This window comes from Vulpes lagopus, chromosome 2 (assembly GCF_018345385.1).
Source record: "Vulpes lagopus strain Blue_001 chromosome 2, ASM1834538v1, whole genome shotgun sequence".
Lineage (NCBI taxonomy): Eukaryota > Metazoa > Chordata > Mammalia > Carnivora > Canidae > Vulpes > Vulpes lagopus.
This window is the reverse complement of record NC_054825.1, coordinates 125529237-125545537: the sequence shown is the minus strand read 5'-3', so window position 1 is coordinate 125545537 and position 16301 is coordinate 125529237. Positions and strand designations below refer to the sequence as shown.

At 47.0% G+C, this 16301-nt stretch overlaps 1 protein-coding gene across 2 annotated transcripts in view; it reads left to right on the top strand.

Moving 5' to 3' along the window:
- Positions 1–3689: 3689 nt before the first annotated feature.
- Positions 3690–16301, top strand: part of ARHGAP18 (Rho GTPase activating protein 18) — a 117723-nt gene continuing 105111 nt past the window's right edge. The window contains exon 1 of one of the 2 annotated variants that reach the window (XM_041742178.1): positions 3690–3895. In XM_041742178.1, coding sequence (XP_041598112.1) covers positions 3783–3895 — 113 coding nt within the window. In that variant the 5' untranslated portion in view covers positions 3690–3782. The remainder of the gene's footprint in view (positions 3896–16301) is intronic. The other variant, XM_041742187.1, reaches the window with a different exon arrangement.

Sequence of the window (16301 nt, the reverse complement as noted above, 5' to 3'; positions counted from 1 at the left end):
AACCGGGCAAAGTTTCTATCATGATTTGTTTCATGAGAGAAGGCAGTGCCTGTGGCTGTTGGTGGGTATGTGTGACACTGGCAGCTTGAGGATATAGTAAAGGAAGAAGGAAAAATAGAAAAATAAGGAAAAATATAAAAGGAGGCCCAGGGAATTAAGGGCTGGAATGGCGTGGAATGGCAAGGAAAACAGTGAAGAAAAGCATATCCGAAAGATAGAATACGGCCTACCGTCAATGATGTTAGAAGGTAGTGATTCCCACGTCTTTGCATTTGAGAGCAGACACATAAAAAAAGTAAGGCTGACTCTGGAGGGTATGAGTCATCATTATACATTTTATGCTTTGTTTTATATACATAAGGGCATTAAATAGACAAAACTCACATATTCCAATTGACTTGCCTTTCCCCTCTCTTCCTGTAGTTTTTTTTTTTTTTCTTCCTGTAGTTTTCATTTTGCCTGAGCTCTTGCATATTTCATCACAGGTATAAAATACTGTTTAATATTACCATTATTACCATTACCAATTAACTGTTTAATGTTACCTTTTTTTTTTTTTTTTAAAGTAGGTTCCATACTCAGCTGGCTTGAACTCATGACTCTGAGATCAAGACCTGAGCTGAGATCAAGAGTTGGAGGCTTATCAGACTGAGCCACCCAGGTGTCCCAATATTACCAAATTTGCCTAAAAATTTAGTGATTTCTTTTTTAAAAAAAATTATTTGAGAGAAATAGAGAGAGAGAAAGAATACCAAGCAGATTCCCTGCTGAGTGCAGTCTGATGCAGAGCTGCATCCCACAACCCTGAGACCACGACGTGAGCTGAAATCAATAACCAAATGCTCAACCAACTAAGCCACCCAAGTGCCCAGTAACCTTTTTAAGGACACATGAAGCTCATTCAGGTTTTTTTTTTTTTTTTTTTTAATTCAGTCAACATTCATTCAAGGACCATTGTGTGGAAACAGTTAGATGTGAAAGGAAGAGAAAAGAATGACAGTGAGACCAGAGGGAATGGTGTCTGGCAGATGAGATGGGAAGGCGTGGGTGTGTGGATAAGGTAGCAAGAATGTTCAGTGGTCCTCTCAAAAAGTTTGGAACTGGTTCCATTAGCCATGGGGAGCCAGTGGAAGTTTTTAAGTAAGGAGAGACACCATTAGGGCTGTGCTTGGATTTGATAAAACAGTTGAGCCTTGAACAGCTAGGGGCGGCGGAGGAGGGGTGGTTAGGGGCACTGATCCAGCACTCTCCCCTATGCAGTCAGAAATTCATTTATAATTTTGACTTGTCTAAAACTTAACTACTACAGCCTACTGTTGACTGGAAGCCTTACCAATAACATAGTTGATTCACACATATTTTATGTTCTATGTATTATATACTATATTCTTATAATAAAGTAAGCCAGGAAAAATAAAATTAAGAAAAATCATAAGGAAGGGGCACCTGGGTGGCTGTCAGTTAAGCGACCTACTCTTGGTTTCAGTTTAGATCATGATCTCAGGGTGGTGAGAGCAAGTCCCTCTTGGGCTCTGTGCTGAGCATGGAGTCTGATTAAGATGATCTCTCTCCTTCTTCTATGCCTCACCTTCCTACATTCTTGGTTGCTCTCTCTCTCTCTCTAAAAAACAAAAACAAAAAACAAAAAACAAACAAAAAAAAACTAGAAAAAAAAAAGAAGAACCAACTATACTTCAATAGAAAAGACTAAAAAAGATCATAAGAGAAAATGCATTTACCATACTTATTTATTGAAAAGAATCCACTTGTAAGTAGACCTTTGCAGTTCAAACCTGTGTTGTTCAAGCGTCAACTGTAATATGCAAAATAATTAAAAAGAGAAGGCAAAGAAGGAGCTAAAAGGGCTATTGTAATATTGGAACTAAGACCTAACTAACTATACGGGGCCCAAAGGGACTCAGGCAAACAGATAGAAGGTAGCAGGTAGAGCCAATGGAGGTGGAAATGCAAAGGTTGAACAATTGTGGAAGGAGATGGAGGCAGATAAGATATCTTTTTTTTAAGAAAGACTTTTTTAAAAAAGATTTTGAGAGAAAGTGCATGCGCAAGAGCAGGGGGGAGGGGTAGAGGGAGAGGGAGAAGCAGGCTCCCTGCTGAGCAGGGAGCCCAGTGCAAGAAGGAGATGCCAGGCTTGATGGATCCCAGGGCCCCGGGATCATGACCTGAGCAAAAGGCAGATGCTTAACCTGCTGAGCCTCCCCCCTCTCCGGCACCCTAAGAAGACTTCTGTAAGCGACAGTTCACTGTAGACAGGGAAGAGAAAACTTAAAAAAATTTTAAAAATATTTTAAGAGTATGTAAGGACAGATAAAGTACTTATTTCTCGTGATTATTTTAAATAACAAAGTGTACACAGAATGTTTATGGAATGATGAAGGTGAGAACTTGCTTAGGAATTTTGCGATCATTGAGGTCAACCGCAGCAACAAAAACTCACTTCAGTTCAGACTTCTTAAGTATATAGAAGAGAGTAAAACTCTCTTGATGGGGGAGAAAGAACAGAAAGATCTCTTCTATTTGAGCTTGTTTCCTAATCTATCAGCATGCTGGTTAAAAAGAAAGGATTTTAGTCTAGAATTCTGTTCAAATGCAGCTTCTGGCATAGAACAAATGTGTTTTCTTAGCCAAGACAATTAAACCTGATTTCTCAGCTTTACTTAGGTGATAGTGATGCCTATCTTGTAGTGTGTGTGTGTGTAAGAGAGAAAGTATTTGAAATGAATTGAAGGGATAATACATGTGAAACACTTGTCACAGAGGGCCTGGCATATAGTAGGTGCTCAACAAATGGTAAGCACCTCTTGTGTTCCCAGCAGTAACAGAGTAGTGGTAGATGCTTCTAGTACTGAAGGGTGTTGTGACAAAAGCAAGAGGTTAAATTTGGCATTGGCTTTTATGTGAAAGAAGATGACATTGTAGGATGCACAATCATTTTATGGAGACATTTTAAGGCAAACACAGAGGTAAAGCCTTTCTTGTTACCCGTATTACACGCTTTTGCTCCACGTTCACTGGTTCTTGCTTTGGTTAATTTTAACGCTGAGCCTGCAGGGGTTAAGAAATGCCCTTACTCATGTTACATGAAGTAGCAGAAATTATCAGATGGAAACAGGAACTGGAAAGGGGAAAAAAAAAAAAAAGCTCTGTAGTAACTCATTGTTTTCTGACTCAGACGGCTGGTACCTGTCCTTGCATCCATGAGGAGAGTCCACAACCTGGCAGTTTAATCAGAATCGTTCAGGGCTGGGGGTAATCCACCCACCCTCCCGCCCTCCCGCGGTAGAGCCCCCCCCCCCCCGCGGCTTGTGCCCCGGGGTTGGAACAATGCTGAGCCCCGCCCTCCCCATTGGAGGCCCCGCCCCCCAGCGAGGCCCCGCCCCTCCTGTACTTCCGCGGCTGCAACCCCGCCGTTCGCGTAGGAGGCCCCGCCCCCCCGCAAGGCCCCGCCCCTCCTGTGCTTCCGCGGCCGCAACCCCGCCGTCCGCGTAGGAGGCCCCGCCCCCGCCGCGAGGCCTCGCCCCTCCTGTGCCTCCGCGTAGGAGGCCCCGCCCCCCATCGAGGCCCCGCCCCTCTTCTGCCTCCGCGCGGCCGCAGCCCCGCCGTCCGCGTAGGAGGCCCCGCCCCCGCCGCGAGGCCCCGCCCCTCCTGTGCCTCCGCGGCCCGGGGAGGAGGAGCCGGCCGCTGCCGGGGAGCCGAGCGCCGGGGCAGCTTCATTCCCTTCTCCGCGGCGGGCTCGCAGAAGTTATGCCCCTTCTGTCGCCATGAGCTGGCTGTCCAGTTCCCAGGGAGTGGTCCTAACGGCCTACCACCCCAGCGGCAAGGACCAGGCCGTGGGGGGGCCGCGCGGCAAGGGGCGGGAGGAGGCCACGTCCAGGTAAGCCCTGGCCCCGCAGCCCGAGCGCAAAGCCAAGCCTCCGACCGGCTGCGGGAGGAGCGGGGGCGGGGGAGCCGGTGCGGGGCACGCGGAGGGCACCGCGGTGGCCGGGGCTGCTCTGGCCCGGGTGGCGACCGCTGCAGGTGGCCGGGGGCCGCGGGGCTTGGGCTCGGCAGGTGCGTGTGCAGGTGCGTGTGCAGGTGCGTGTGCAGGTGCGTGTGCGAGGCCGGAAGGTCGGCTGGCTGTAGGGGAGACGCTCCCTCGGGGCCGGGCCGGCCGGCGGGGGACGTGCCCTTGGCCTCGCGGGGAGCAGGCTTCGGGGCAGCAAGCCCAGGACCCCGGCGGTGGACGCGCTCGCACGGCCCCGCGCCCCGGGTTCAAGCTCGCAGTCAGGCCGGAGCGCGGGGCGTTTGGCGCTCAACCCCCTTGCAGGCGGACGGGGCACGTGTGTTGCGGACCGCTCAGCCTGCAAGTCGGCCTGTTTCTGCGTGTACTGCTTGTTTTTTTTTTTTTTTCTCCTTTTTCACTTCTTAATGACCTTTTTTACTAAGCTGAACCTTCTTGCCTCCGGTGTTAGATATACATTGCAAATGTTGGCTTAGAAGCCTGCAAAAAGCCAGTGCTTGCCCTGAGACTCTGCATGACCTAAATTAGTTATCAGTAAGCATATTTCCTCCTTGATGTTTAATGGGATAATAAAACCTCCTTTGTTCTTATATGACTTATGCTTATGCCTAAAGCTGACATAATGCCTTCTTTCATTGGTTTTTAAGATCCTCCACTGTGGGGGAGGGGAGTTTAAAAATAAAAAAGAAAATCAGAGGAAGGGCTATAGCTCTCTGTGAGACTCTCAGGCTGACCAGAACTCTTCCGTAGCCACCGCTGTATGTAGTCCCTTGGATGAATTCATTTCCAGAGATAAAAGGGGAATTGCTACTTGTGCTTTAGACGTGTTGCTCTTTTAAGTATTTTCTGTGCGGAATCATGAAGCGTTTTTTGTTTTTCTTTTTTTTTCTGTAGCTCACTAATGCGTTAGTGACGTTTGAGCAGTCAGCAGCCTGTTACACCAGCCTCACGTCATTCCCCATCGTGGAGTCCACATCAGAGTCAAAATTGCCAGAATTGTGCAAACCCAGTCCGTTCTTTACGCGACTTTCCTCTGGAGGGGCCTGGGGATCTGAGCTGAAAATTGGATCTTGCTTGTGAGCGTGGAGAGAACGTTAGGGACATAGAATCCAAACCTCTCCTTCTCCCCTTGAGTCCTCAAACCCTAGAAATTATTGGGGCGCTGCAAGGCCTGTGGTGATAGGCCTGTGCCAGGCGGCTGCATATTCAGTTCTGGACGCTTGATCCCTGTATTTGCAGATTTGCAGCCTGTTGCTGGTGGCCTGCACCTGAGAGGGTTGAGAGCACAAAAGAGGACAGATCACCCCCAGTCTATGCTAGAGTAGAATCAAGAGGTGCTAAGGCAGCAGGGCGGCAGCTGACCATGCGGCGGGTGCTCTCCCTGTGGCCACAGCACCAGGTCTGTTCCTGCCTGCTTTCCCTGCTGGCTGCCATGTTGCATGTCCACACTGGCCCCAAATTCCTACCACTGATTTAGAGTGCTAGGGACTTTCTTTTTTTTTTTTTCTTTTGTAGACTCCATGGCCAATGTAGGGCTCGAACTCATGACCCTGAAATCCAGAGTTGCTTGCTCTACTGACTGAGCCAGCCAGGCACCCTGGAGCAGTCCTTTGTATTGGCTGGAGAAGATGGGAATCTTGGTTTTGAGGGCTGGTCGAAAAGGCAGGAAACAGGGAGAAGGAACAGTCCCTAATGGTTTTGTTTGTTTGTTTTTTTAATTTTACTTATTTATTCAGGAGAGACACAGAGAGAGAGGCAGAGACACAGGCAGAGGGGGAAGCAGGCTTCCTGCAGAGAGCCCGATGTGGGACTGGATCCCAGGTCTCCAGGATCACACCCTGGGCTGAAGGCAGGCACTAAACCACTGAGCCACCCCAGGGATCCCCCCTAATGGCTTTTTCACTTAGTGTTATTTTGGGAGGGACCCTCTTTTGCCTGGAAGGGTTGAGATACTATTACAAGGGGCTTAGGAGGGGGTTGGATGGAGGGAGGAGGGATTCGAGGGTGGAATGGGGTCTGAAGGGACCCCCTCAAGATGGGGGAACTGAGTGCACGGGGCCTTCACTCTGCTGGATTGGTTGCCTGGTGCTTTAAGCACAGGGAAGCTGCTCTGAGGTGCAAGGTTGACGGCTATTTTAAAAAGCTCTTCAAATGCAAACCAAACCAAAACAAACAAAGCTCAAAAAGAGGCAGAGTTAGACTGTTCTCTCCCACCCATTGAACAGTTGGTGGAGGGAGCACAGAAGTCTAACCTTGCTTATTTCAAGATTATGTCTTTTCCAAATAATGTGCACTTTGAACTCTTTAGTCAAACGTTTGGTTCAATAAGATGAACTCCTACATGTCGTTTGAAAAGCATAAAGGGGTATGTATAGGATTTAGGGTATTTATGGATCCTGCTTGATTTTAGCTTTGCCCGAGTCCTCTTTTGCTTTTATTTTGGTCTTTGGAGAAGCTGGGGTAGTAGGGAATTAATATTTTCGCAAGTAATCTGTTGGTCTAGAATTCCTTCCATTCCATTCCATTATCCCTCTTTATCAGGACATTCACTGGATGACTGATTAAGGAATTCCTCCTCCTCCTTCTCCTCCTCCTCCTTCTCCTCCTCCTCCTTCTCCTCCTCCTTCTCCTCCCTCCTCCCTCCTCCTCCTCCTCCTCCTGGTTAGAGCCTCTCAAATATTTAGAGTCCTGTTTTCATTTTTTTCGTCCTATTTCTTCCTTAAAACATTAAGATTTGAAGAAATATGCTAACATTAGTTGTTCTGACTTACCCACAGTCAGATATTTCCAAAGGAAACCACTTTTTATGACTAGCTATATTTATGAGTATTTACTTGTTAATTTTCAAGCAGGCTTCTTACTGTTTGCTTTTTAGCAAAGCAGCTTTTCAAAGAATACTGCAGTTTGTCCATTTTTACTCTTTTCCTTTGACTTTTTACGAAAAACTTATTTTTGCTTCATATCTGTTTTTGTCAATATTTGATAAATATGTATGTTTATCACGGTGACATAGGCTCTGAAATTCTCTGTTCAGGGGCCGAGCTGCCTGGGTCCACATCCCAGCTCTCCCGCTCATGAGCAGTGTGGCCCTGGAGGGTTTGTTTCACCCCCTGCTTGACGTGGAGCTTGATCCTGCCTGCTTCACTGGGGGGATTAAGTGGGCTGTCCCCTGTGAATCCCACCGAGCAGTGTCTGCTTTGTAGCTGCTGCTACTCACTGTAACATGAGGTCAAGCACTTACTGAGCTTTGCAGCATAGGAAGTGTTCTTTCTCGTTTTAGAACATTTTCATAAATATCACTTCGTCATGTGTTAAAACATGGGTGCGATTTGTGGGCTTAACTCAAATTGGTGTAACTGAAAATTAACCATAATGTAAAAGTTCAGGCCTTTGACATTTGAAAAGACCTTGGAGTTGTCCTTTTGACCCACAGCAACATTTAGAATTTGAACCAGTGGCAGCTGCTTTTAGAGAACCTGCCTTGGGGCACCCAGGGGCCCCGGGGAGGTCTGTAAGCACTGCCTTTTATGGCAAGATGGGATGTGGGTGGATCTTCCTCGCAACTGGACTCCTTGCTGTCCCAAATGTCCCTCTTCCTCCTTTAAGAACTACTTACTGCCAGCTGTGCCAAATGCAAGGGGGTAGCCATCTTCATAAGTTTTGTTTAATTCTAGACTTTTTCAAATCCTGCCCATTTTTCATGGTTCTATACAATCCCGTCGTAAGCATAACCATTTGGTCACTCAGTCGTTCCTTGTGTATTCACTAAGCTCTTGATGTGTGTCTGGCAGTTGTCCAGGAGCTGGGGTTGTAATGGGGGAAAAACCAGACAAACTGCATATGGGGGCAGTGGTTGCGGGGGGGGGGGGGTGTCACAGAGTAGAAAGTGGAGGCCTGAGCAGGTGAGCTTGGCAGGTCTCTCGGGACAAGAGTTAGGGGAAGAGCTGTCAAGGCAGAGCTGGGTAGGGAGCATGGAAGCCCTCAGTTTAGAGTAAGCCCTAGAGCCAGCACCCCAAGGAGCCAGGGGCTCTGCTTGGTGGGGGTGGTTGCGAGTAAGTGGCTCTGAGGACGAGAAAACTAGATGGGATGGGTAGATAGATCGGATGGTTTTGTAGCCCACTCGAGGAATTTAATTTTTTTTTAGAGATTTTATTTATTGATTCATGAGAGACCCAGAGAGAGAGGCAGAGACACAGGCAGAGGGAGAAGCAGGCTCCACGCAGGGAGCCCGGCGTGGGACTGGATCCCGCGACCCCAAGGCAGACGCTCAACCACTGAGTCCCCCGGGGCCCCTTGACAAATTTAATTTTTGCACAAAGTGAGATGGGAAGCCAGAGGCTGGGGAGGATCTTGAACGCTGGAGGAACAAGGCATGTTTTGGTTTCAAGGAGTGTCTCCGGCTATTGTGTAGGTTGTAGACTATAGTCCTCGCAAGGGTAGGGTGATGGTGGCTTTGGCACTTTGGCCAGAGTTTCAGTTGTTTGTGCGGGTGGTGGGTGCTGAAGTATTCTGAATACTGGATTTCCTGATGGTTTTAGCGTTTGAGCCAATGGGAATAAAGATAGTTGCAAGGTTTGGCCTATGCAGCTCCATTTTATTTCGCTGGAGAAGGCTTCCAGAGTGAAAGGAGGATGGGCTGGCTAAGATCTGAAGCTGAATTTTGTACCAACCACTCAGAAATATCTTTTTCAAAGAAACATCAAGGGAAGGACGTGGTTATCTTTCCTGATGAGTTCAGAGTTTTTGCATGAATACACAGCTTAAAAAAAAAAAAACTACCTACTATATTGTGAATAGAATTTTTTCCCTCTGAATTTGTGTATTATGTGAAATTGTGTATTTTTTGGTGAAGAAAAGGATGGTCAAGTGTTTTTATAGTGTAGTTATGTAGTAAAGCAAAGTAACATTTCTTTATACTTTTCCCAACCCTTGCTTTTAAGGCATTCCAAATGCATTTTTAACCTGACCATATGGATAACTGCTTCTAGATCAATCAAGTTCTCCATTTCATGGCGTAAGAGCACTTGCTGAAAACTTCTTTACTGTGTAGTTTAGAAGCCTTATCCATAATTTTCTCTTGAATCGTTGGAAGACGCACCCATTATTCCAACTGGGCGGGTCTCACCTTTTTTTAGAGTTATGTGATATTTGTCTTTTAACTGCCCTCATCTGTGAAGTTTGTGATTTCTGTGGGTTGTTTATTTTATTTATTTTTTAAAGATTTTATTTATTTATTCATGAGTGACACCCACAGAGAGAGGCAGAGACACAGGCAGAGGGAGAAGCAGACTCCTTGCAGGGAGCCCGATGCTGTTAGACTCGAACCCAGGACCCAAGGATCATGCCCTGGGCTGAAGGCAGATGCTAAATCGCTGGGCCACCCGGGCACCCCTCTGTGGCTGTTTAAAGTTCTCTTCATGGGACTTATACTAGGTTTATGCCTTTCTAATATGAGGATTTATAAATCTCAAGAACTGTTCCACCAACCACTTGCAAAACAAGAACAGCAACAACAACAAAAAAACAAAACAAAAACCCAAAACCCTGCCAAAAACCTTTGATTTTCCGTGGTCCATCTATTTCACTGTCACCAGCACCATCTACCTTATGTTCTTGGGGCACCCGGGGGGACTCAGTTAAGCGTCCAACTGTGTTTCAGCTCAGGTCATGATCTCAGGGTCCGGGGATTGAGCCCCTCCGAGGCTCTCAGCACAGAGTCTGCGTGTCCCTCTCCCTCTGCTCCCCCCTCGCTCCTTCTCTCTCTCTCTCTCCCCCAAATAAATCTTAAAAAAGAAATAAGAGCTCATGTTCTCTTTATGTGTTAAGTCCCTGGTCGCTGTCATGCTTTAGAAGTGTCGCCCCACAGTGAACTCACAAACAGGAAGCCTCTGTTGCACTTGGTGGCCACCTGTGTGCGTGCCAGGCTTCGGTGGCTTTTCTAGGTTGGACCCTGAAGGAGCTCTGGCCCTGTGTTTGAGAGGTGAGGCTGCGCGTGCCCTCGGGGGGTGCCCTGTGCCCCAGGGCATGAGCTTGTGCCATCTCACTTGGTCCCTGCCCCGCTGTCCCCCTCCCGCCTCTGCCCAGGGGTCCCGAGAGGCCCTTCCTCCCGGCGCCCTGGTGGGGCGGTGGGGGGCGGGGGTCACCAGCACCCTGGTCTTGGCGCCGGGCTGGTGGGACGGCAGGCGGCCCCCAGCTGTCCGGGGCTGCCCGTGGAGGTCTCTTGGGCACTGAGAGTACTGAGGTCTGCGGCCTTGCTCCTCCTGCCTGAGGGCGTGGGTCGCAGGGAGCGTGGGCTGCCGCAGGGGCGGGGGGGCTGCCTGGGGACCTGCCAGCTGGCCAGGGTGGGCCTGCTTGCCACACGTGGACAGGATCCGTGGGGCCCGCTGTGGCCGGAGCATCTGGAGGCCCCTCCAGGGACATTGGCGGACAGGGGGGCGCGGCCCCTCCTCTTCCCTCCAGGCGGCCAGCGTGACCCCGGCTGTGACCCCGGTGTCCCGGGGCTTTGTGGGCGCCTCCTGGTGCGGGCCCAGCCTTGCGGGACAAACGGGCCATGGGCCTGCGTGGACCCTGGAGCCTCTGAGCGGCTCCCTCCTGAGGCGGCCTGGCTCGGGCCACCAGGCAGATAAGCGTGTTACTATGAATCCCCCGAGGGATACTCCCACCCCCCCATCTCCCCCATTAGAAGGGGCGCACGGGACTTTGTGGATTACTTTGCATTTTGCTTCTTTTACTGTGTAGTAGAGTGTGAGTTCCTTGGGGTTGGAGACCCTGGCGGGGTTTTTTTTGTTGTTGTTGTTTTGTCCCTGTACACCTGGGCGTGTGCAAGAGTGCCTCAGGCGGGTAATAACAGTTTTATTGAATGAGGGTGAGCGAATAAAGTCTAGTGATGACACACACAGACTTTGGAGCTACGGGGTCTGGGCACAATCCCCGCTCTCGTTTAATAGCTGAGAGACCTTGGGCAAGTTGCTAAATGTCATAGGGCCTCAGTTTTTTTTTCTTTCGGCAAACAGGAAGAAACAATAGCTAACTCAAGAGTTGTTAGGAGGATTGAATGAGTTAATATATGTGAGGTACTTAGAAGAGTACTTTTAATTGTGTAAAAACGCAACGGTTTTTCTATGATGATGCAGGGCAGTCAGAGGCGATGATTACCTATTGGTGAATTAATTGGGAAATACTCAGCATTTTGGACAATGATTTGTGAATGACTCAGGGAAAAGAATGTTTGCTTTCTTTCTTTTTTTTTTAAGATTTTACTTATTTATTCATGAGAGACACACACACACACAGAGAGAGAGAGAGAGAGAGAGAGAGAGGCAGAGACACAGGCAGGGGGAGAAGCAGGCTCCATGCAGGGAGCCCGACGTGGGGCTCAATCCCTGGACCCCGGGGTCACGGCCTGAGCTGAAGGCAGATACTCAACCACTGAGCCACCCAGGCACCCCAGAATATTTGCTTTGAGAGGCATGATAACTTCTTGATTTTAAAAATAATTGTGAAAAATAAAATAAAATGAATAAGTTATAAAAATAGCTCAAATTATATTTATTTTAATAACTGCTAAGACTACAAAAGTATCTTTTTTTTTTTTTTTTTTTTACAAAACGCATCTTAAGGGTCTAAAGGTATTGAACCCTTGTGAGGCTCAGGTGACTGTTTTGAGTGGTTTTTTTTTATAGTTTGGGCAGATGTACATTTCCAAATCATTTGTTATTCTTAATGTATGAAATCGTCTGACACGGAACAAGGAAGAATTATTGGTTCATGTTCCTCAGAGAGCAAATTGAGCTCCCATTATTTGCATGCTTGCAGGTAAATGTACTGCCGTGTTACTATTAACTAAAGCAAAGTATTTGAGTGAAGAATACTTTTTACTTTGTTTCCCCTTAAAATGTATGTATGTGCTTTATGAACAACTGTTGATTCCGTAACTAAGAAATGGTGGAGCACCAAGTGGCCCAGTTGGTTATGCACCTGACTCTTGGTTTCGGCTCCGGTCATGAGGTCATGATCTCAGGGTGGTGACATCCAGCCCCGCGTGGGATTCCACACTGAGTGCGGAGTCTGCTTGAGTTTCTGTCTCCACCTCCCTCTGTCCCTCTATACCCTATGTGCGCGCTCTCTATCTGAACTAATAAACCTTAAAAAAAGAAAAGAAAAGAAAAGAAAAGAAGTCCTTTTCCATGGAGCAGATCTCTCTCATGGTGTGATATTATCCATGGCACAGATCTGGGGATGTGATCCCTCCCCACCCCAGCCTCGTGCCCCATCGCTGCTTCCATTTAGCACGCACATTCACATTTGAAAGCTGTATTGCTGATTTTTCTCTTCATCTGTATGGCACATAATGCCTTTGCTTTAAATGCCTCCTGGGCCCTGGGGCCTAGGCCAGAAACTCCGTCCCCATCCTCTAGGCAGGTCTCCACTCTCTCTCTGCACCTGCATTTTGAGTTGCCAAGAGCTCTGCAGCTCCTGCTTACAAAAGGCTCAGAAGAGCGGGCAGGTTTGCCTCCACCTCTAAGAGCCTGGGGCCTTTTTGGTGGAAGTAGAAGTAGTGGAGGAAGAAATGAGGTGGTGAGCTGGCGGGAGGGGAGGGTGGCTGCCCGGCAGAAGGGCAGAAGCTGTTCTCCGTGGAGAAGACCGTAGCCTAGATGATGTTTAAATTTCGCAGGGCTGCAGGTCCTCCAGTTGCGTCACGTGACGCTTCAGGAGACTACTCTTCGCCAGCCTCACAACTCAAACGCTGCTTATGTGTCGCCCCGTTGCCATGGGGGAGCGTGCTCTGAGCTCCCCGCAGCAGGTTCCTGGATGCGTGTTTCAAACCCAATGAAATCTTCAACCAAGTTGGAGGTTACCATTCAGTGTTTCCCTGTGGCCTCTCAGGACTGTCCTGCGTTGAGAAGCGAAGGCCGCTGCCTTTGCGGATCTCTCTTTCTGCCTGTAGTTTCCCCTCCCCGGAGTGCAGGCTGCACAGCCCCCCAGCAGGACTTCCCCCCACTAGGGATGTGCACGAGTTCACATCCCTCATTTATTTTGAGGAGTGAGGAAGGTGGAAACTGAACCATGCTCCTGTGATGGTGGTTGAATCACATGAGAAGAAAATGTGATTAAGGGGAAATGGTTCAGCATCATGCGGCTATGAAACCAGAACTGTCTGGAGGGATATTGGATCCCCGTTAACCAGTATGTTTTGGTTGGGGTGGTTTGGCTGTAGAGATCTGGATGGTTTCTGAACGCTACTCTCTTATCAGATAGCATCCTCATTTTGAGGAAGATCATAGGAATGATATTGGTAGGCAGCATAAAATGGAAATCTTACCTAGAAAGATTCGGGTAACTTAGAAAGCCATTAGGATATGCTAATATGGAATACCTATCTGAAATTTTAAATTACTTAAAAAATTTTAATATGTATTTTAACTAAACCTGGAAGGTCTTTTTTTGGGTGTAAATGATAAGCCTTGAATAGAATAGGTGTAAGAATTCCTGCTCTGAGGGAACTTAAAATGTAATTCAAGTGGATTCTGAAATAATTTTTTTTTTCAGTATCCTATTTAGACAGTCCTGGCACAAGGTATAAAACTTTAAAATAATGTATTGTTGAATAATTGAAATTTGGTTTGAGTAAGAAAAGGTAAGTTGGCATCTGAAAGTTGAAAGGAACTTTGGCTATTTATAGGTGGTCTAGAAACATGTAACTCGATCAACTTATTTTATAATTAATGTTTTTACTAGAGTTACTGAGTGTGTGTCTGTTATTTCCCTCTGATCCAAATAATACAGCCAAACGTGCAGTCTGTCATCTGATAGAAGTTGTTTGGGTCAATGTAGAAGTAAATTTATATGATGTTTAATTTTTTGAAACCAATCACTGTTAGTTTTTTAAATTTATTATTGAAAAGGGATCTATCTATCTATCTATCTATCTATATATAAACGTATATTTTCATATTTGCAGACTAAAAATCTTTTGAATCCTAGCATTTTGGGTCATTATTATTATAGTATAATCGCACATATCATCGCACTGGATGTATTTAGGTAATTCTGTAAATGTTAATCCTTTGCTCTGGATTATTTATTTATTTGCTCTGCACTTTTTAGATTAAGGTTTATATACTTAAGAATCAGAAGAGGGGGGGACCTGGGTGGCTCAGCTGGTTAAATGTCCGGCTCTTGATTTTGGCCTAGGTCATGATCTCAGGGTTGTAAGATTGAACCCCTAGTCAGGCTCTGTGCTCAGCTTGAAGTCCGCTTATCCCTCTCTCCCTGCCCAATCAATCCATCCATCAATCAATCAAATCTTATCTTAAAAAAAAAAAAGAACCAATAGAGGGATGGCAGGCTATATAACAACTGAAGGAAGTAGATGCCTGGAAAGCGCAGGCCTCAGAAAAATGTGGGTTTTGGTAGAAAATTTAACTAGAATTAAAAAAATTCTGAGCCCCCGCCTCCCCCACCCCCCCCAAATCCTGCCTACAGGTTGGCTCTGACTCCGGCACCACTGGTTTGTGACCTCTGTCCTAAAGATCCAAGTGGTTGCTTCAGTTGCCTGGTACTCTGTAGTAGACCACCCCAAAATTTAGTGGCTTAAAATAGTAGTTTTCTATCATGATTCTAGAACACCAGAATCCAGTTCTTTCTTGGGGTCTGTCAAGCAGGATGGGCTGAGGGTGGGGTCACCAGAGGCTTCTTCACATACAGATCTGGCACCTGGGCCGCTGGGTCATCTCTTTTCGGGCAGCGTCTCCACGTGAGTAGCATGGGCTTCCTCTCCCGGCGTGGCAGTAGCAGGACGGTGGGACTTCCTGCACCCTGGCTGGCTCACCCAGAGTGAGCATGGCAAGAAGTGAAGGTGCAACCTGCCAGGCTTCTTGGGGTTTAGTCTCAGAAACTACCCAGTGCCACGTGGCCTCATTCTATTGACCAGTTAATCCCAGGCCAGCGCAGTTTCAAGAGCATGGAAGAGCAAGCTTCCCCTCTTAGACGGAGAATGGCTTGCGCCCAGGGAGCCATGACCACGCCGGTACCATTCCCTGCCTCTTCGGCTATAGAAATCTGTTCCCTGGAGCTTGACTTTAAAATTCTGCACTAGTATATACACATTCTGTGTGTATTTATACACCTGCCTTGCTTTGTTGGGTAAGCTTACTTTAGAGAATTTTTTATATTCGTAGACTGTGAATGCCTTAAGTAGGGACTTAATTTTTTTTTTTTTTGTGGGGACAATTTTTCTTCGTATTAGCACTAGATGGATTCTGTGCCCTGTGCATGATAGGACTTGACAGCTATCGATATTTTGGAAGGGTTAGATTTTATAGTGTGCAGGACAGTTTATTATATAGCCTTTCCTTTACTTCCATCAAAAAAAGAAAGAAAAGACTTGATTCTCGAAAATGATCTTCCAAAAAAGATTCGAATTTGATTTTAGGCACAAGTGAGTTTGAATTTGAGAAGTAGAGTGCTGGGAAATGAGCTACCCCTCGCGGAAGATACTCGCCCGCCCTCCCGTGGCGCCAAAGTTGCCAAAGGCTGGTGTTTGTTTACACCCAGTGCTATTTTCCTCCAAGGGGCTGTTGGGCACAGACGTAGGGTTTTGGAGTCCGTAATATTTTTGAGATCACATAGTCCATATGGAAATCATCCCAGAGGCCACATAGAAATTAATTGCTAGCATTAGAGCCACTGGTTTTTCCTACTCCCAGCACGTTAGTTCCATTTAGCCATCCAGCAGCTCCTGTCGCTGAGCCTTAACGTGACCGAAACAGCATCACTGCAGGATTTCCTTCCCTCTTTAGACACTTTTGCTTTACTGATGTATTACTAACCCCCCTTGGCTTCTTGCCACACTTTCTTCAAAGCAAGGCGGAAGGTAAAGTGGCTAGGACACCCTCTGAACTCAGGGGGTGGAGTGCGTTTCTCTCAAGGAAAAAAAATTTTTAAGCAGTACTTTCAGATGAGATTATGTTTGTATTTCTTTAAAAATACTTCGTATCCCCAGCTTAGGGCGGCCACCATTTCTGGGAGAACCTATTGCGTAAATTCAAATTATTTGTCTATAGAAACGATGGTAATGGCCTATGTGTCAGATCACGGAATTCCTAAGATCCTAGGGCCCTTTGGAGAAATTCACCCGATTTCCCGTCCCTATGCTGTGGATTGAAATGGTATCCTCTCCATTTCTCAGGCTAAAGAAAGAGACTAATCCCCTTTTAGCTTACTTTGCAGCTTGGGACTTGAAAGCAGAGTCCATGTTAGGTGTCCTTCAAACGAAAAG